Raw genomic sequence first — 21,098 nt, 5'->3', positions numbered from 1 at the left:
CACCCAAACCACACCACCACCACCACCACTGGCCACTTGCAGCTGCTCCGTCAAGAGAGCGGAAGACATCCTTGCAAAGCCCGACTTCGCACGAACCTTCTTGTGGCTGGAGGACCGGGCAAAACTCGAACTCACTACCCGCTCTCTGGGCTCGGTTGCAATGCATTTTTCCTGGGCTGCAGCAGACTGTGACTAACGAAGGGTGCGGTGGAAGCAGCGGCGTTTGTTGGGAGGCGGCCACTGGGGAGACATCACCCAGCACTGCTTCTCTGCTTCAGAGCTGCCGGGCCTCTTCAGGGAGGCAATTATGCCTGCCCAATTTGCAAGAGCAATGGCCTTGCGCTGTGCGCGCTTGTCCCAGGATTTCCCCGCCCGTGGGCAGGAAGTGGAGAAGGCAGCTTTCAAAAGGATGTGAGAAAGAGGATCAGAGTGAAGGTCTCTCCAGTTTGACGTCCCGTTGCCCACAGGGGCAACCAGGGGCCTGCAGGAAGGTTCCAAGCAGGAGGTGAAGGCAGCAGCCATCTTCTGTCGCTGTCATGGTATTGAGGGATGGACAGCCACTGAGGAAAGGGGGTTCATTTGGCTGCCCCCACGCTCATTGCCTGCCTGCCTCTCCTTGCCATCTCATCTGTAAGAGCTTTGGGAGAATGTAATGAGAACCTGCAGGACCAGGGCAATGGCCCATCTAGTCTAGCATCCTCTACTCAACAGAGGCAACTTCTGAAAAGCCCGCAAGCAGGACTCGGGCACAAGAGCTCTCTCCTTTCCTGCAGTTTCCAGGAACCAGGATTCAGGAGCGTGGCTGCCTCCGACCGTGGAGGCAGAACGCAGACATCATGGGCTTGTAGCCATCCTCCATGAATTTGTCTTATCTTCTTTTAAAGCCACCTAAGTTGGTGGCCATCACTGCCTCCTGTGGCAGAGAGTTCCATAGTTTAATTCTGCATTTGCATGAAGAGATCCATTCTTTAATCCATCCCAACATTCAGCTTCAGTGGATGTCCACAAATTCTAGCGTTAAGAGAGAGGGAGATAAGTGGTGGCGCTGTGGGTTAAACTACAGAGCCTAGGACTTGCCGATCAGAAGGTTGGCGGTTCGAATCCCCATGACGGGGTGAGCTCCCGTTGCTCGGTCCCTGCTCCTGCCAACCTAGCAGTTCGAAAGCACATCAAAGTGCAAGTAGATAAATAGGTACCGCTCTGGCAGGAAGGTAAACGGCATTTCCGTGCGCAGCTCTGGTTCGCCAGAAGCGGCTTAGTCATGCTGACCACATGACCCAGAAGCTGTACGCCGGCTCCCTTGGCCAATAAAGCAAGATGAGCGCCGCAACACCAGAGTCAGCCACGACTGGACCTAATGGTCAGGGGTCCCTTTACCTTTACCTTTACTTATTCACTTTCTCCATGAAATGTATTTAAGGTGTCCATTGAGAGGGATATCTGGCCTCTAAAAACCATTTCCTTCAAACCCACAGCTGACAATGCATAGTCTGTCTTCCCTGAGCCAAACGACACGTCTGGCAAAATCGCACAGCACAGATCCTGTAGGAGTGTGTACCAGTATGGATTACAGCAGGGGAACTCGTTTTTGTTCTTTTCAATAGCTCCCCACATTTAAGAAGTAACAAACCACCCTGCACATTGAAAACTTGAGGATCAAGGATTTAATATGAGCTAGCTTTCCACAGGCAGGGAGTCTCTGTGTGTGTTTTGAAACATGGAACATTCTGTTACATACTGATGTCTGCACCCTCTCTAGCTGAACGACATCGGTTCTGTATCTCATTCTCCACTGCTCCTAGCTCCCCACGAGTTCTCAAGATACACTCCAAATAGTCTTCCGCTGAATCTCAGGGAGGGGGAAAAGAACTAACAATTCTAAGATTAAATAAATGGATTTTATTTAGGATAGTGCTTAACTTATTACTTTGCCAGCTACAGAAAGCAACCCAGTCCTTCCCATCTCAGCAGAGTACAACCACCGTTGACATGTGGCCAAGAAGTACAGAAGAAAATAAAAGAGAATCCAGGGGTCATCCTTTCCAACTGTGGTTGCAGAAATTTGATAGCAAATCCACTTAATTGCCCTTTAATCTTCCCCGTCACCATTTTCCAAGTCAACAGTTTGTATGGAACCAAAGATATTCCCCTACTATCAGCCATCTGTCCATTCCTTGTAAGCAAAGGATATAAACCCTGTAATTTTTTTGTTTAAGAAAATCAGCACTAACGGTAAAACGCCTTCAAAACCCAAACAGGATCAACAGTTAAATCAGCTCAAGGAATTTGGAGCATCTGTAAAACGGCAATTTTCTGAGTCTATCTGAAAAGATCATGTATTAATTCCAATGGTTCAGGTTTGGACGTTGTTGCTCTTTGCACAAGGTGCACGGGATATGGTCTTTGCTGGGTTACTTGGAAGCCTCTAAGTTAAAGCAGTGACTGATGCAAAGTCTCTTGATCAGCCTTTGCCAACCTGGTGCCTCCAGATGTTTCGATGGCGTGTCATAGTCCAGAACACCTGGAAGGAAAGGCACCAGGCTGTCACAGGCTGCTCTAGTCCGACTCCCCACTTTTGCTAAAAGAATGGGCGGAACACGGAATCCGCATTTGCTTCTATGGAAAACGGCGATCTCTTGTCTGAGTCTGGAGAGGCTGCCACAACAATTTGGTAATTTTTTAAACCTATTTTTCTTTTTTTAAAAACCCCAAACCCCTGGAAATCCAGTGTCTGTTGTTAGAACAGGAGCAGGCTGCTTTAGGACAGGTTAGGAAGCCCGGGAGAAGAGAGCTCACAATTTGATTTCTTTTCTGGTGTGCGAAGGTGACATCTGAAGAGAAGACCGATTCATGCCGGTGAGGACAGAAAAGACATAAAAATAAATGCATCTGCAGCCATCCCACCCGCCCCACGACGTTGCAAGATCTGAAAGGACGTGTGTCTCTCTCTTTCTTAAGAGAAGTCCTTTAAAAACGAGCATGGCCATCTATATCTCAACAGTTTTACGAAGAGAGATTCCAACAACACACAAGCCCTTCTCCACGTCAAACATGATGGCCCTTATGTGTTCCCCTCATGCTCTGACTGCGCCTTCTCCCCGCCCCCCCAAAAAACGCCACATACATTACAGTAGAAAACAATGTTTAGAATAGCTTTCCATCTAAATTAAAATAGATTATTTTTTTAAAAAACAGGTCCTATGTGAAGCCCTGGCCAGAGATATGAGTCAAGATGATAGGCTTTGGTCACTCTCAAAAAAGTCCCTTTCTCCAAAATGGGGATTTTATATCCCTCGCCCCACCCCCAGAGGATCTCCCCTCTTCCTTAAATCCAGCAAGAATCCCTCCTGAACATGCACAGATTGGTGTGCTGTGAAAAGGGAGCCAAGCAACTGGATCTCTCACAGGGATCTCCAAGAGGCAGGCGGCGGCTCAAAGTAACGCAGGAACAATCGAACGGCTGGACCAGGCTAGAATTATTATATATATATATTTTAAAAGAAACCAAATGTCTTCAAGCTGTATTCATAATAAAACCAGCACATGCTGGCTTGAAGCCACCTCAAGATCTTAAAACATTTGAGAAAGGCTTGACTTGACATTTTAGGGGCAGGTGGGTTTGAGAAAATTGGGGATGGATCTTTTTCGGGTCCCAGCCCCACCCAAAAAATGGTCGTAGCTGACACTAAAGGTGGCAGCGTTGTCACGCAGGTTTACTCACCTTGAGCCTACGCATATGTGTGTGTTTTTCAAAAGAAGGGAAGCGTTAATGCACATGTTTTGAGTACAACCGTAACTGAAAAGAGATGAAGGGGGAGACACCTCTGGGGGTTATGGCCGGCCTCAGAGAGAGGGAGCGTGACCCCCCCATGCCGCCCTCCTCTCTGCGTGACCCTCGGCTTCGATTTCACCAGAAGGGGGGGCACTCCAACAGTCTTTGCCTGCCTGTCCCTCCCAGACTAGGCAATGGACACCCCCCTCCAAGCTCAGAAGTCTCTGTGCAAAGCGTCCCGTCAATGGAAAGCGTAGAGTAACAAGAGGATGGTGCAGATCCCGATTACGCCGCCCAGGATGAGGGAGTCCCGCCGCTTGCGGAAGTTGATCCGCTGGATCAGGCTGTTGACAGCTGGAAACCGGTCTTTTTTGGGGGGGGAGCAGAGTTAAGGTGATCATTGTGCCAAGGAATGCATTTTGTCCAGGGAGCGTGCCCTGAGTGGTCCTTCCCACTCCCTCCCCGTGGCCCCTTGCAAGGCTACTGGGCTTTCCTTCCTGGGGGAAACATAGAATTGGAAGGGATCCCCCAAAGGCCATCTAGACCAACCCCCTGCAATGCAGGAGTTGCAGCTGAAGATGCCCTGCTAGATGGCGACCCAACCTCTGCTTAAAAACCTCCAGCCGCATAAACATTCATGGCTTTGATATTCAGGCGCATCCACCCCTCTCTCCGTCCTCCATGCAGGCAAGCAAAGAGGCATGGCCAGTTCAGGGACACGTTTCCAGCCAGGCAGAAACTCTCAAGGGAGGGCGTGAAGGAGGGCCAGAGAGGGGTGTGGCCCGAGGAGAGGAGGCGTGGCAAGGGAAGGTTCCAAGGGCTGGGATGAGAGGTCTGAAGGCCAGAGGTTCCCCATCGTGCCCTGAAGCTGCCCACGTCCTCCCCTCCCCTGGACCATGCTTTCAAAAGCTCTAGGATGAGCAGAAATCCAACCGGTGCAGATACTCAATCACAGAAGGGCCCTTTTTGATTCAGAAGGATTTTAGGAACTAGATACATGGGGTGGGGAGGGGCAGATCAATGGGGTGGCCAGCATCTCCCACCCTTTCTTCCTTCACCTCAAAGAGAGTGTAAAGCAGGGCTGGTGAATGGCGTGGCTTGGGGAGAATCGTGGGGGGCCGGCAGAGAGCTTGGAGGGGGCCGCATTCAGCCCCCAAGGGTCTGAGGTTCCCCAACCCAATCCATGAAAATTTGAATTTTTAATACGAGCAGAGCATTTGGGGGCGGGAGAGAAGGGGAAAGGAACATGTCAGAACCCTGTCCCCAAGATCATTAGTCATCAATCAAAGAAGGGAAGGAAAAGTCCCCAACTGCTGAGATTAAGGAGAGACATGTGGCTTTAACCGCTTAACAGCTTATTAGTGGGACTGCAATTGTCTTTTTGTCGTCAGAATAAAAGAAAAGGGGGGGGCAATAATGAGAAGGGGGGGTGAGGAAGCTTAATGCTCACAATTATGCAGAATCCTAGTATTTAATCTTCCTAAATGACTGGCTTAGTTTGTGATACAGAGGGAGCTTAGCTGCTTTAGATAATTGTTTAGAGACCATAACAACTAACCGAGGGGGGGCGGGGGGAGAAGGAGGGAGGGAGAGAAAGTAACATAGCATATACTGAACATACGCAGGCCAGGGAATCAGGGTGCAAAAAAGAAAAAAAAAGAAAATGTGCCCCAGTGGTTTACTTCCAGTGCAAGGGAAAAGCATTATAAACACCCCTAATAGACATGGCTTCCCCCAGAGGGAAGAGAAACAGTGCCCTTATGAAGGGGTCAGGAAAGATGCCATTAGACTACAACACCCATCATGCTCTGCCACCAGCCATGCAGGGGCTACGGGGAGTTGGGAGTCAAACATCTGTGGGACCACAGGTGTCCCTGTGCTTGATGCACAAAGAAGGATTCTTCCAACTCCTCCTCCTTAAACGAAGATGGGGAGCGGCTATGGCCTTCCGGATATTGCGGTACTACAACTCCCATCATGCCCTGCCACCTGCCACAATGGGGCTGCTGGGAGCTGGAGGCCAATGATATCCAGAGGGCCACCTGTCTCTCTCCATCCCTGCCTTCCAAGATTCCCTTGCATGTCACGCAGCAAGGAAGCAGGGCTTGGGGAATCTCCTTTGCTCTGGGCCTCGCCTATGAGGGGGTCCCTTGGAGTCGACAGCGATGGCTTCGCAGGAGCAAATAAAAAGCTTTCCCTGCTAATCAGCAGCACTGAAAAAGGCTGCACCTTCTGGAGGTCTTATACCTCCTTCCCCAATAATCTTTTAAGGGCGATGCTAATAGCCAACGTCGCTTTGTTTGCACCCGATGCTGGAGGGGAGGGAGGGGGGAACGAAGGAATGGGGGAAAGAAAAAGAGAAGCCTGAATGAAATTTATGGTTCATCAAGCTGCGCATCTTTGGGAATGTGATCTGTCTAATCAAATGAGGCTTAATGCCTTTTCTCTGGGCTCATGCAAGGGAGGCACTGAAGGCGCCCCAGCAAAAGCTTTGTTCTTAGGCTTGGGGAGTGAAGAGGAACGAGGAGAACGAGTCGGGGTGGGTGGGGAGACACACAGACCAGGACAGGAACGAGAGCAGCCTGGGGGATGCACTGAAGTTGCAGCAATCTTCCGGTTGGCTGCAGGAAAGGGAGGGACAGGCAGATGGAAGAAACCCCTGAAGAAGACTCTGCCAACCTTCCCCCCCCCCCAAGGACTTGGACTAAAACTCCCATTAGCCTGGAAGGGCCAGCTGGGGCTGATGGGGTCCCAAACATGGTCGCTTCATCAGGGGATGATGGGGACTGGAGTCCGCAATACGGCTGTTCCAGCTAGGGCTGATAGGGGTTGTAGTCTAAAACACTGTTGTGTTGACAGAGGCTGATCGTAGAATCAGAGTTGGGAGGGACCACAAGGCTCATCCAGCCCAACCTCCTGCAATGCAGGAATCTTTTGCCCAACGCAGGACTCGAACCCACGAGCCTGAGATTAATAGTTTCGTGATCTACCATGGGAGCTTGCAATGGCTGACCTAAGTGGTTTCCTTTGGTGTTTGTTGGAAAAGTTTGCTTGTCCTTTAGAAGGCTTCCTCCAAAGGGGGGGGGGGTGTCAAAGGAGAATTCTCACGATCCCCATGGAGATGGGTTGGAGAGAGTGGGGATCTGGAGCTAGACGAATTGGCAGAGGGGCACGTGGGGTCTGAGCAGGATGAGAGAGGGGCGAAATCGGGGCAGTGCCAGTCATCAAGAGGAGCTCAACCCTGGGGAAGGTTCAAGCAGGGGGGGGCAGAGAGGTGTCTCACACACCCCGTGACATTGGACACCTCTAGCCTGGCCATCCCAAAGGCCCTCCCACCCTGTTGCTGTCAGCCCCTTCTGCGAGTAAGCAGCCTCCTTGAGAGCAAGTTGGATTCTGAGGTGGCGCCTCCATCTCAAGGACATGGGGATGCCAAAGCCATGATGAACGAACCTCACATGCCCAGCCCAGGAGTCACCATTTGCTTGCCCAGAGCAAAGGTGCCTGTTCTATGCCATGCTTAGGCTGATGCCTGCCCCACAGGGGTGGCGTGTAGCTTGTTGGATCAATGTCTTGACTCACATTTTGCCACCCAGTTCCCCTTCTGTGCCTTTAACCTTTGCCTGGGGCACTGCTCAGATTCATGCGTTAAATAATCTGGCAGGAACAGAAACCCAAGTCTGAGTTATTTCAATAGTTTTTCTACGTGCAAGTAAGATTCGCACTCCGGAGCAGGTCCAAGGCGAAGTTTAGCTAGAGGAAAATCGTACCCACCCTGCCCAGCCGCAGTGAATTGCAACGTGCAGATTTCAGTGGGGATTTGAAAGCAGAACCGGCTTTCTTTGAAAGGATACTGGCCAAAGTGTTCATCTTGCTCTGTATGGACTTCATCATCCCTCGTTGAGAGGTCATGTTTTCTTTCGTTGCCATGGCAATGCTGGAAAGGAGGTGGGTGAGCAGAGAGAGAGAGGAAAAAAGGAAAGAAAGGTAATGTCACTGGTACCCCGAATAACTTGCAATCTGACATAACAAAAAGCTGCCACACATATATGTATGGATGCAAGTGGAAGCATATTGACAAGTACAAGCTGAATGTGGCTGATATACTGTTTCAGCCATCCTGGTTTCCTGCTCTCCAAAGAATTCTGGGAGTTGTCATTTGATGAGGGTGCATGGGGAAAGCGTCTGCTAGAGATCCCAAGGCCCCTCTCGGATCCCGGGGTTCCCTAAACAGAGGGGATGGCTGTTAAAACCAGCAGAAGGCCCCACAGCAGGTACCCTCATGTGTTTAAAGCTCCATGAAGGCGTTTCATTTTCAAAGTTGGAAGCGGTCTAAAGTGTGCTGCTTATGACAAGAGGACTGAGCACAGAGGGCGAAGAGAAGACCATAAGCGACCCAAAATCTAGAATGTTTTAAGGATGCAAGCAAGCAAGTGGAAGCGAGCAAGCAGGGGGCGGCCGCAACAGGGAAGGAGAGGGGCGGTGGCAGCTGGGGATGATGACAGTGAGAAGGCACTTTGCTGAGTGACAGGGAGTTGTGCATGAGGGTGTCAGAGCCAGCCCTGGTTGCTGTGGGGAGAGGTCGTGTGAAGCACAACTTGAGGACAGGCTGGGCAACAGAAAAGCTAATCAGGAGCGGAGAGGAAGATACAAACACAGGAAGCTGCCTTATACTGAGCCAGACCATTGGCCTATCCCACCCAGGGTTGTCTGCACTGGCTGGCAGCAGCTCTCCATGCTTTCAGGCAGGGAGTCTTTCCCGACAGCCCTACCTGGAGATGCCGCTGGGGTTTGAACCCGGGCCCTACAGGGATGGGGAGGCTTCACTTTGCTGAATCCTGCTCTCTTTTATTTCTTGAGGTCTGCTTTGTTTCGGAAGTGTTTAGCCGTGTTAAGATGCGGCCTTTAAGTCGGGGCAAACCCCAAGGCAGGTGTATAGGAGGTTGCTGGGTTTTTGTATGTGTTTTTAAAAATGGGAACCTCTGTATACGCAGCATGGTGAATCGGTGTTTGTTTCCACAGCTACCCAGGCCCAAGGGGAAAGAGAGGCAACCCGCCGGCACTCATGGGAGCCCTTTTCTGAAGATCAGGCGAGCAGGGGACGGAGGCAGGAAAACAAAGCAGCAGAAAGTCTTCTCCTTCTGTGGTGTGGCAAAGAAAGGGATTCAAAAGGGGATCCTCAAAGCTGGAGGAGCGGCCAGCAAATGCGCAGGAAGCAGAAGGAAAAGGGGTGAAAACGAAAATGGGAGACAGGAAGGAAATTCTGCAACACAGGGAGCAAGAGGGAGAAAGAGAGGTTTGCCATGCTGCTCCATAACACTGGAAAGTGCATTTCCTGGGTGGATTTGTTGCTAAGAGAGTATCAGGTCCAAGAAGCTGCCTTATCCCAAGTCAGACTCATTCATCCATCTAGCTCAGTATTGTCTACACTTGACTTAAAGAGGCTCTCCAGGGTTTCAGGCAGAGGATCTTTCCGGTCCTGCTCAAAGATGCTGGCGATCGAATCTGGGGCCTTCTGTATGCAAAGCAGATGCTCTATGCCGCTGAGCCATGGTCCTTCCAATGCAAAAGGAGAGCTTTATGTGTTCCACCTAGCACTGTCTGCACTGACTGGCAGTGTCTGCCCAGGGTTTCAGGCCTGGTCTCCCCAGCCTTAGCTGGGTGTTTCTGCATGCAAGGCAGCTGCTCAGCCACGGAGCTATGGCCCGACTTAGAAAGTCAGAGAAACTTTGCACTGCCGTGAAATAAACAACCATAATTGGCTTTACGTAATTGGTGAATGACAGCAAGCGATTTATGCGATTGGCTAATGAAAACCTCCACTCAGACGATAATACTTCCCAGCCTAAGTACCCACCTTCTTTACGTAAGAGCACCAGAAGAGCTTGGCTGCTGGATCAGACCATGCAACAGCGTGCTCCCTGTTTATGAGTCTCAGACTGAGACACAGAGGAATACTGCCTCTGGCAGAGAGGGAGCGTAGCCATCATAGTCAGTAGTCATTCATAGTCTGATCAACCATGAATTCCCCCCCCCCAAAATCCCCCTTTAAAACCGTCCAACCTGCTGGTCATCACCTCTTGTGGCAGTGAGTTCCACAGTTTACCCATGCACTATGTGACCAAGTCCTTCCTTCGTCTCCCTTGAATCTCCCAGCATTCAGTTTCAATGGGTGACTTTCTGGGGTTCTAGTATTGTGAGGGGGGAGGGAGGAATTCTCCCTACCTACTTTCTCTGTGGAGGAAAAATTTATCCAGCTTCCCTAAGTATCTTTTCGACCTGAGCAGTAAAGGAACCCACCTCATAAGGTTTTCCTTTCACCAGAAATCCAGAGCATTACCTTTTTTGCCTCTCAGTTTGTACTCTGAGAATACAAATAATAAAGGTTTGTTCTGCTGGCCAACATGGATTTGCGGCAGCCCACCTAACGGAATATTCAAAAAGCCCCAGAACTGAGCACAGGTCTTGCCAGGGAGACGTGGTGTGACATTTCTGTATTTATAGGTAAAACATAAACATTCATCAAGGAGAGAGCATATGACTAGACTAAATTATTTGCATCCCTAAAGCAGAAAATTCACTGATGCTTCTGACTTTTGCAGATGGAGTATAGAATCATAGGAAGCTGCCTTATACCGAGTGAAATTACTGGGTCCATCTAGCTCAGAGTTGTCTACACTGGCTGGCAGCAGCTCTCCAGGGTTCCAAGCAGGAGATAGTTTAAACTTGGCAGATGCTGGGGACTGAACCTGGAAAGCTATGGCCCTTTTCCAAGAGAGGGGCAGGTGGGTGTGAAGAAACCAGCCTACTGAAGAATTGCAAGATTTGCATCTGTTGCTCCACCCACTTCCACGTCTAGCCCCGCCCACCACAGGCATGTGGCCCTCAGATGGTTGCCCCGGATAGAATGTGGCCCTCAGCTGGAAAGGGTTTCCCTGAGCAAGGGAGCTGCCGTTTTCTGCCCAAGAAATGCATAATTGTTTTTGTCCAGAACCGCGATCCTTACCCTGGGCAACTGAGCGGCCCCCGATCTGCGCAGGGCTGGGTTTGGGGACTTGCAGAGGCAACCCAATCGACCCGCCACGACGCCCTGCCAGCCAGCCGTGCGGGTGAGAGGGCCCCGAGCCAAGCGCTAATGTTAAATACATCTCAGGCTTGCTCGCTGCAAAGGCCGCCGCAAGCGCTCCCCTCGCTTCAGCTGGCGGGGAGGGGGGGGGGAAGGCTGCCAGATGCTTTTCTGTTGCATTAAAAAGGAGAGAGAGGGAAAGGGGGGGGGACACCATTAAGGAAGAGAAGCTTGAAAGGAACCTTTTCCGACAGCTGCTTAAAAACCTCCGGTGAGATGCTTGGAGCAGCAGAACCGCCTTCTCCGGCACCAACCTTGCAAAACGGTTTCAGAGCAGCAGAAAGGGGCTGTGTTTTTTGCTGGGGGAGGCAGTGGGAGGGGGAAGGGGCAAAGTCCAAGGGCCAGTGAGTGAGTACCAGCACAGAGCCCCTGCTTGGCCTGTTAGGCTGCGTCCACAGAAGCAAAGTGCTCCAGTCAAGGGAAGTAATAGTCCCACTCTGTTCTGCCTTGGTCAAACCACACCTGGAGTACGGATTCCAGTTCTGCCTACCACAATTAAGAAGGATGTTGACAGGCTGGAAGGTGGGCAGAGGAGGGTGACCAGGATGGCCACGGGCCTGGAAACCAAGCCTAAGGAGGAACGGTTGAGGGAGTTGGGGATGTTTAGCCTGGGAAAGTGGAGACTGAGAGGAGATATGGGAGCCATCTTCCAATATCTGAAGGACTCACAGGGAGGATGGGGCAAGCTTGTGGAGGGTAGGGCTTGAACCAGTGGCTTCAAGTTATGAGAAAGGAGATTCCGACTAATCGTCAGGAAGAACTTTATGACAGTTAGAGCTGTTCGACAGTGGAACGGTCTCCCTTGGGAGGTGGCGGACTCTCCTTCCTTGGAAGTGTTTAAGCGGAGGTCAGATGGCCACCTCTCTTGGATGCTTTAACTGAGATTTCTGCATTGCAGGGGGTTGGACTGGATGACCTTGGGGTTCCTTCCAACTCTACAATTCTACGATTCTATAATCCCCAGTGGCACTTCCTGGTAATGTCCCTCCTGGCTGGCAATGTCCCTCCTGCCTGACATGCTAGTGTTACGCACTAAACCTTCCACACCTGCATTTGACCATGAAATACCTCTGATTTTGTGTGCAGTAGAAACTGGTTTGGGAGCTGCACAGTCAGGGAAAAAACAATGCTAACCAGGATTGTAAAGACTGTGGAGATAATAACTAGGTGCACTCTTCCCACCTTGGATCAAATCTATGCTTCCAGGTGTCATAAGAAAGCTGCAGAGATGGCGCAGGATAGTGCGCACCCTGGAAATGATCTCTTTCAGCTTCTGCCGTCTGGAAGACGGTACAGGGTTATAAAGACTAGGACTAGCTACCTGAGAAACAGTTTCTACCCAAATGCGATTTTGGTTTTAAACGCAGTGTAAGGTAGTCTCTATGGGAGTATATTGTATTTAATTATGGGGTATCAGAGTTTTTAGGGGGCTAACCAGGCTGGGATAGCAGGCTTGTTGGTTTCTGAATGTCTGATGTAATTTTTTTCAATTTCGTTGTTCTGTATGGGACAATGACAATAAAGATTATCGTATCGTAGCGTAGCTACTGAGGGCAACTGGGGCACTGCTCCACCAAGGTGATTCTTCTTACCTTCAGCCAGCCCCACACCTGACTGCCTCTTTACTCAAACCAGCCCCCTGGGGCTGACCTTGCCCACCAGCTCCCTCCTCTTCCTCCTCTGTGTTGCCCCTTGTTACCTCTGGCCCAGCCCACTGCTGGCATCCCTGCCTTCCGTCCCACCAGTCTCAATGGCACCAGTCACTGCTGAATATGACTAGGGGCTGGGGAGAGAGTTGAACCACTCGGGCTGTTGCCCAGAGCTAACAGAATTCTCTCACTAGGTCACTCTGCTAAATGCCACACCCTGGTACATCCTTCTTCAATTTTCAGAAGGAGGTTTAATGTAATCTGAAGAGCTGAGAGAGATCATCCCCCCCAACCCCAATTTTCTCAGGGTTTGCAGCTAAACAAACGGAGCCACAACGAAGAGTGCCCCTCCCCTCAAAAATCCCCCAGCAGTCATAAAACTCTGGAGGAGGCAGCAAGGAGCCTTTCTTGATGATGGCGCACAGGAATTTCTGCTTCATTTAGGTGGTGCATGGAGCGTAGCCGGTCATTCGTTTTACTTCATTTCAGGGAAAGCTGACATAACAAAGGGGAAGGGAGGAAGGAGGGAGGGAGGGGAGAATGAGGACATGGTTTTGCAAGAGAAAGCACTTCCAAAACTGCTCTTTTCCACGGAGTTGGCAATGCAAGAGAAAAGTGAGGGAGGGAAGGAAGGAAGGGGAAATTTTTGTTTAGGATGCTGGAGCTGAATTTCACACGTGCAAAAATTTAGAAGTAAATTTATCTCACTAGGACAGATTGAGGGGTCATCTCCCCCAAATTCCTGCAAGGCAACAGATCTCAGAGGAACAGGTGAAGCTTCCTCATACAGTCAGCTCATTGGTCCTTCTAAGCCCAGTGCTATCCACCCTGAAAGGGAACGGCTCCTCAAGGTTTCAGGAAGGGAGTCTTAACAAGCTCTACCTGTCAGGGATTGAACCCAGGAGGTTCTGTGTCCACAGCACACAGCACAGTGACCACTGAACTATGGGTCTTGAGCTAAAAGCAAAACAAGGTTCAAGTCCTCATGGTTCTAAATTAAAGGCTGCCTTATACTAAGTCAGACCTTCAGCCTATCTAAGCTTAGTATTGTCCGTGTTGACTGGCAGCAGCTCTCCAGGACCTCAGACAACATTCCCAGCTCTACCTCTGCAAAGCTATGCTCCTTTCCCTAAAAATAAGCTACGATTCCAGTCCTCATGATTCTAAAGAAAGGGATAGTTTAAACAGGAACACAGCAAGCTGCCTTATCCTGCGTCAGATCACTGGCGCATCTAGCTCAGTATTGTCTACACAGACTGGCAGCAGCTCTGCAGGATTTCTGGCGATCCAGATGCTGGTGGGGACTGAACCTGGGACCTTCGCTGTGCCGAGCTCTTACCACTGAGCTATGGCCCTTCTCTAAGGGCTCTGTCGCACATCTCCTCGGGACTGGTGGAAGACCCCTGGGGCAGATCTCCAATCTCCTCCTGCTCTCCACTCCCCAGATTACCACCCGCCTTAAACAGATGACGGAAATGAACCAGGAAGGCCAGGGAATCAACTGCGCTCCAGTCACCCAAGCCGCCATAACTCAACGCCTCTCAGGCTCTGCATCGCCTCACGTGCTCCCACTGGGTGATGACAGACAAGGAGCTAATTAAGAGACGGGCGAATTCCTAGTGGGTACAATTCCCTCAAGCAACAGCAGCAGCAGAAGCCGCGCTACCACCAATTAATCAGATACACAAATGTTTGCAATTACAGTGAGGAAAACCGGGGGGGGGGGGGGGCGGCGGGGAGGGAGGGAGAGAAGAGAACGAAAACATGGGCTTTGTTCTCACAGGGTGTTTTGCAGAAGCCACACCTGAAACAAGGACATGCAAGTTTCCCTCCCTCTCTCTCATCCAATGAAGTTGAATGTTGGAAGATTCAGGACACATTTAAAAAAAAAAAAAGTGCCCTTCTGCATGGAGCATGGAGTTAAACTGTGGAACTCACTGCCACAGGAGGCAATGATGGCCATGAAAGACGACTGCACAAATTCACAGAGGGAGAGGGCTATCAATGGCTATGAGCTACGATGGCTATGCACTGCCTCCAATAAGTGTGTGTGTGTGTGTGTGTGTGTGTGTAATGTAAGTAGGCTGCAAATTGAAAAGGCAACGAAAACTCAAAACAGAAGGTGATAGTCTGAGTAAAGAGGGGAGCTACCTCTCACAACTTTGCAAACACCTCTGCCCCTCACTGGCAGCTGCTGCTAATCTATATTTAAAACACCCTCAAATTGCCTTTCGGCTGCCCAGCAGTGCTAAGGCATCACGTGACATGACACTGTGCATTTATAAGATAATAAATGAACGTTCAGAAATGAAACAGGAGGTCTGAAGAACAGAGTCCAGAACGAAGAGCTTTGGAAAACAAACGCTAGCTTTGCATCCCACCCAAGGCAAGCAGTGAAGTCAACTTGTCAAAGTCACAAGGACTCAAAGGTCATTTAGTCCAACCCCCTAACAATGTTTATTTTGTTGAACTACGTCGATGTGACTTTTTAAAGAAAAGTTATGACTAAAAGTGTCAAGTAGCTGGTGGCAGTATTTAATTTTTCCTTTTTTATTTTGATACGCAGGTGACTTAGAAAAGATCTACAAAACGTTCCACTATCCTGGTTATTGTGGGGGCAAATGTCTTCTTTTGGGGGGGAGTGGGAGAGATAGTCAAATGGCAGCTCTTAGGCAATTAAGTACCTGGGAAAGTAGCTTGATAGCACGAGGTCTCATTGACACAGCCATAGGTATGACTATTACCCTAAAATCCCAGTGGAAAAATTACTCCAGTTGTATAAGAAATTTAGTGGGCAGCTATATGGATTAGAGAACTATCTCCATTGATCTCTGCACCCACCAGAAGTGAGATGGCTGGTTGATGGCTAGCATTAGGACCCCTCAGAAATTATACAGAGGTTAAACTCTGAAGCAGGGAGGAGTGAGCCTTGCAAGTCTGATTGTACAAGCAGGAAAGCGCAAAATGCATGAGCTTAGAAACAAGACGGGTATGAGGTAGTAGGCTGGGTCTTACCTTATTGTCTCTTCTACCAGCCGGTCAGAGCTGAAACAAAAAAAAAAAGGGGGGGGGGACATTTAAAAGAAATAAGAGTTTTATACAATACAATTTCTATACAGTAGAAATATATATAAAATAAAATAAATGTCCAGTAGCACCTTAGAGAGCAACTAAGTTTGTTCTTGGTATGAGCTTTCGTGTGCATGCATACTTCTTCAGATACTTGAATAGATTTCTATACACACAATCAGAGCAGCTTACGATAAAAGCAGGAAAACAGAATGGCTTTTTTTGAATGTCACAGTAAACCATGGAGTAGAGAACCGAATGCTGCCCCCCAGGCCTCTCTATCTGGCCCTTGGGACTCTCCCCCAAGGCCACGCCTCCTCAACAGCCCTACTTTGCAGCCTCCTGGAGTGCATTTTTTTGCCTGGTTGAAATGTCAGTGTGGACAATACTGAGATAGACAAGGGAGCTTCCTGTGCTCCTAAATTAAACCTACACGATTTTCAGGAATGCAGCTGGTGAGGACTTAAACACGACAATGTCCCTCAAATCAGCTGAATTAAAAAACGAAACAAAAAACCTTGTCAGTCATCAACACTGTTTGGGGTCAAATAAGCAGCCTGCAACTTTTCTCACTGCTGCTAGGTACAAAGGCGTTGCTATCAGGTGGGTCTACATTGTCCAGGAACCAGCTTAAATTCGCCCCTCTCCATCACATTTTTATGTTAAACAATAACTTCAACATAACATACATAATCTAGAGAAGCTTATTTGAGTGTTTCTGTTTGCCCGATAACAATCAAAAGTTACCTGTTGGTAGCAATAACATGTTTCTAACACAAAGTTTACTAATAGCTCAACTGTCAAAAAATCCTTTCCATATACAAGTTTGGGATTTCGGAGGAAGAAATGGGTTCTGCCCACTGTTGACTAATGAACACTGTCTCTTCTATTTATCCCCATGGCAGCTCTTCTGTGCTTTGTCAAACGGTCTGCAGGGGCCATCAACCATACAAGGCTGACCTAATCTATCAAAAGGTATCTCAGATTTTGTCTTCCAGTGTTAAAAATTGCTGGGAAAGCTACAAGGAATCTCCCCCTATGTGAGTTGCATGAATGGCAACTCAGGTTACAGTGCACAATGTATTTGATATGGCCTGATTGCTACCACCACGGGAAGGGTTCAAGTTGGTATGAATGTAAGGGCCTGCTGGATCAGGCCAAAGGGGGCTCATCTAGTCCAGCATCCAGATCTCACAGTGGCCAACCAGGTTCCCCCAATGAGAAGCCCACAAGCAGGACCCGGGTGCAACGTTTTCTTCCTCCCCAGACCTCAAACTCTGCAACTGCTTGCCTGCTGATTTCACCCTGCTGCTGAGCTCCGAGAAAGAGCCCGCGAGCCCCCCCCCAGCAGGATTCCGCCTCCAGTTTGCAGAGAAGGAGAGAGAGAGAATCTGCTCATTTGGTAAGTTTTACAAAAAGCTCCCCCTCGCTGCCGCCACCCCTCCCCATCTCAGCGCATGGATTTCCACTTTTAGCAGAACGCTTCCCTAAGGCAACATAACTTTTTGCAGAGTCCCCCCCCCTTCCCACCTGCCCCATATTTTCTCAAAATATATTTAAACCCCTTGCAGGGAGCAGATGCCAAAGCAAGATGCCCACATTTTATCTAATTTAAGGAGTGGAACGGAGGAGGGGGGAGGGGGGAGAAAGCCAACAGATTCCTACTTTGGCACGCATGGCACCCCTGAGTAATATCATGGAAGCGCATGGAAAAGGGGTCGCAAAATAATAATCATACAGAAAATAAATCAAGGATGGTACGATACAGAAAACAAAAGAGAACGTTGCCTCTCTGTATGAGTTACTGTTCTGAAGGTGTTTCCCCAATACAGAAACATAGGAGGTTAGGGTCCAACCACGTGAAGACCCACATACAATAGTCTACTCGGATGCAACCCAGGTGTACATCTGAGGATGGGAAATTCTCCACATGCTTTGGAACAAAACCAGCTTGGCTGAAAGTGGTGAAGTGTGTCTCTGGTTTTAGTTTAGATAACAAAGGATGCGTCTACGCCTGTTGGGAATTTCAGCAACACTCCTCTGGACACTCAAGGGTTAAAGCCCCTGCTTCGCATGCAGAAGGTCTCCTGAAAGCCTCTCCAACTAAAATGAAGATTAGGCGACCTTCCTCTGTTTGGAACCCCAGAGAACTGCTGCCAGTCAGTGTAGACAACACACAGCTAGCTGGACGCAGCAGAAGAGGTAGCTGAGTGGAAGAGCACCTACTTTGCATGAAGAAGGTAGGTATGTTTAAAGCACTCTGGTTACGCCCCTTTAACAGTCACGGCTTCCCCCAAGGAATCCTGGGGATGGTGGTTCGTTAAGCTCACAGCACCACAATTCCCAGGACTCAAAACAAACTACAGTGGTACCTTGGGTTAAGTACTTAATTCGTTCCGGAGGTCCGTTCTTAACCTGAAACTGTTCTTAACCTGAAGCACCACTTTAGCTAATGGGGCCTCCCGCTGCCGCTGCACCGCCGGAGCACGATTTCTGTTCTCATCCTGAAGCAAAGTTCTTAACCCGAGGTACTATTTCTGGGTTAGTGGAGTCTGTAACCTGAAGCGTATGTAACCTGAAGCGTATGTGACCCGAGGTACCACTGTACAGCTTCCAGGGTTCTCTGTGAATTTTAAAGTGGAGTGCTTTAAAATGGATGGTATGGATGGGCAAAGTTCACAGGCTTGGGCCTCATCTACCTGACCACACATTTTTTGATCGAGATTCTCAAAACAGAAGCATTTGGGGGGTTGCACTGCAGGTGGCTGGACTACATGACCCTTGGGGTTCCCTTCCAACTCTAGAATTCTTAACATTTTAGACAACTAATGGCAGACCTAGATTTCCAGGTGCCACGGGAGACGCATCACGTGCCCCGTTTGATCTGGAGCTGAAATGCTTTTGCAAAGTACACGGGGCTGGTGACACAGCCCCAGAGAGAGGCCTTCTCAGTAGGCACCCGCATTGTTTTAAGATCAAGAGAAATAAACAAGCCCCATATGCACTAATGGAGTAATTAGCAGCAGCGTCAAGAAAGCTGGGTTTATATTTTCAAAAGGCAACAGGGCGGTGGGTGGGGGAGAGCGAGGAAATCCGGGCCGTTTTCCAAAACCTTCCAAGGAGAGTTTGCAGCTCGCTCTTTTCCGAGGAAAAGCGCAAAGCTAGACTATGGAGCTCGCTCCTGCGGGGGGCAGCGAGGACCACCACCATGGATGGCTTTAAGAAGTAAAGGTAAAGGGACCCCTGACCATTAGGTCCAGTCGTGGCCGACTCTGGGGTTGCGGCGCTCATCTCACTTTATTGGCCGAGGGAGCCGGCGGACAGCTTCCGGGTCATGTGGCCAGCATGACTAAGCCGCTTCTGGAGAACCAGAGCAGCGCACGGAAACGCCGTTTACCTTCCCGCCGGAGCGGTACCTATTTATCTACTTGCACTTAAGGGTGCTTTTGAACTGCTAGGTTGGCAGGAGCAGGGACCGAGCAACGGGAGCTCACCCCGTCGCGGGGATTTGAACCGCCGACCTTATGATTGGCAAGCCCAATAGGCTCTGTGGTTTAACCCACAGCGCCACCTGCGTCCCGGCTTTAAGAGAGGACTAGACAAATTCAAGCTGTCAGTGGCTACTAAGCATGGCAGCTATGCTCTGTCTTCACGGTCAGAAGCAGCAGTTTCTCAATAGTGGAAACCACAGGAGGGAAGAGTTGATCTTGGGCCCAGATCCTGCTTGTGGGTTTCCCAGAAGAGGCACCTGGCTGGCCACTGTGAGAACAGGATGATAGGCCTTTGGCCAGATCCGGCAGGGCTCTTTTTGCATTTTTGAAATTGCTAAGGGCCAGACCTTCTAAAACATCTAAAAATGGACTGATAAGGAATGGATTTGCCATGTGCTCCAAACATGCAACTTACCCCTCCCCACCCTCCTCCTTCTTCTTTTACCTGGCAAGACAGATGGAGAGCTGACAGAAACATTTTTTAAACAATAACAACACGCCTCTTGGAAAGGGATGGCATATAAAGATGCTGATGCAAGCTAATGGCCCGGATCCAAGAACAGCAGCAGCCGGCGTCTTCCAAGAAAGATGACCCAACACAAAGCACCTTGTTTACAGTCAATCATGGCTTTGAAAAGGAATTCCCGAAGAACTGCCTCATGGAATCATAGGGTTTGAAGGGACCCCCCGAGTCATCTAGTCCAACCCCTGGCCATGCAGGAATCACAGCTAAAGAATCCCTAGCAGGTGGCCGTCCAACCTGTTTAAAAACATCCTTTGAAGAAGAGTTTGTCTTTACCTTCTGAGTTTGTCTTTACCATCATACGGTTCTTCCTAATGTTTAGTTGGAATCTCCTTTCTTGTTATTTGGATCCCTTGGTTCGGATCCTTCCCTCTGGAGCAGCAGAAAGCGAGCTTGCTCCATCTCCCATGTGACAGCCCTTCTGATGTTTGGCTCTCATATCACCTCTCAGTCTTATTTTCTCCAAGCTGAACATACCCAGCTCCCTCAACCATCCCTACTAAGGCTTGGTTTCTAGGCCCTTCGATGAGTTCGACAGGGTTGCCATATTTCAAAAAGTGAAAACCTGGACACAAAAGTTGCAAAATAATCTGCAAAAAAAAAACCCAACACTTTTTTCCTGGACATTTTTTGTTTCCAAAACATTTGTTTCTGATGGACAAATCCCAGATATGTCCAGGAAATTCTAGACATATGACAGCCCTAAGTTAGACCTCTTAGCCTCATGTTCCCTTTTCAGCTGGCACCAATCAACTATGGCCCTCCAGTTCACTCTGTCTGGCCCTTGAAACTCTCCCCAAGCCACGCCCTTCTCCAGCCCTGTTCTGCATCCTGTCTGTTTTTACCTGGCTGCCAATGTGTCCCTGAACCGTGACGGACCTTGTCCGTTCTCAGTCTGCTCACCATGAGCTCCGACAAGGCCGCACCTCATTTCAATCCTTTGCAGCTGTGGTTCATTTATTAAGCTTGCAATTCTATCCTGCTGTTCCTGCAACAGGGAGAGCACATGCCGGCAGAGATTCTGCCAAGCCTGCCTGCCTGCCTGCCTAGATTCCTGGACGCACCCAAGCCCCAGACCACTGCTCCAGCTCGGATGCTTGAAGGAAGATAGTCCAGTCAGGAACCCTATGAACAGAGGACGCTCCCACTCTCATCCTCACACACTGGGTGGAGCAAGAAAGTGACAAGTACGTTAACCGTAACCCAGTGGTCTCTGAAATACGTTATCTCTCTTTCAGAAATTGAATGTGTGGGGTGAAGAAATATACTTTGCCCCCCGTTATTGCCTGGTGCGACCAGCTGGTGTGGGCACGTCCTTGGGGCCGACAGAGCTCCAGGGCTTAGCGTTGCAATTCCTGAAACTAAGTGATACATCATCCCATCGCCATCCCAAAATATCCACAGAGGTGACCAGCGACAACCCTCATTTACGTGTTGTTGGAATGTACGGCTTTGAGTGAGGATGTTTCCA

The 21,098-nt window shown here is 49.5% G+C and overlaps 1 protein-coding gene across 3 annotated transcripts in view; it reads right to left on the bottom strand.

Moving 5' to 3' along the window:
* Window positions 1-1,876: 1,876 nt before the first annotated feature.
* Window positions 1,877-21,098, bottom strand: part of GOSR1 (golgi SNAP receptor complex member 1) — a 44,396-nt gene continuing 25,174 nt past the window's right edge. For 2 of the 3 annotated variants that reach the window (XM_080983232.1, XM_080983233.1), the window contains exons 7-9: window positions 15,560-15,589; window positions 7,624-7,706; window positions 1,877-4,138 (exon numbers count right to left, since the gene is read on the bottom strand). In XM_080983232.1, coding sequence (XP_080839358.1) covers window positions 4,014-4,138; window positions 7,624-7,706; window positions 15,560-15,589 — 238 coding nt within the window. In that variant the 3' untranslated portion in view covers window positions 1,877-4,013. Of the gene's footprint in view, window positions 4,139-7,623; window positions 7,707-12,983; window positions 13,123-15,559; window positions 15,590-21,098 lie in introns of those variants that run through there. The other variant, XM_080983234.1, reaches the window with a different exon arrangement.

This window comes from Podarcis pityusensis (assembly GCF_964106645.2).
Source record: "Podarcis pityusensis genome assembly, chromosome: 15".
Lineage (NCBI taxonomy): Eukaryota > Metazoa > Chordata > Lepidosauria > Squamata > Lacertidae > Podarcis > Podarcis pityusensis.
The sequence above is the reverse complement of the archived record's forward strand: the minus strand, read 5'-3'. Positions and strand labels throughout refer to the sequence as shown.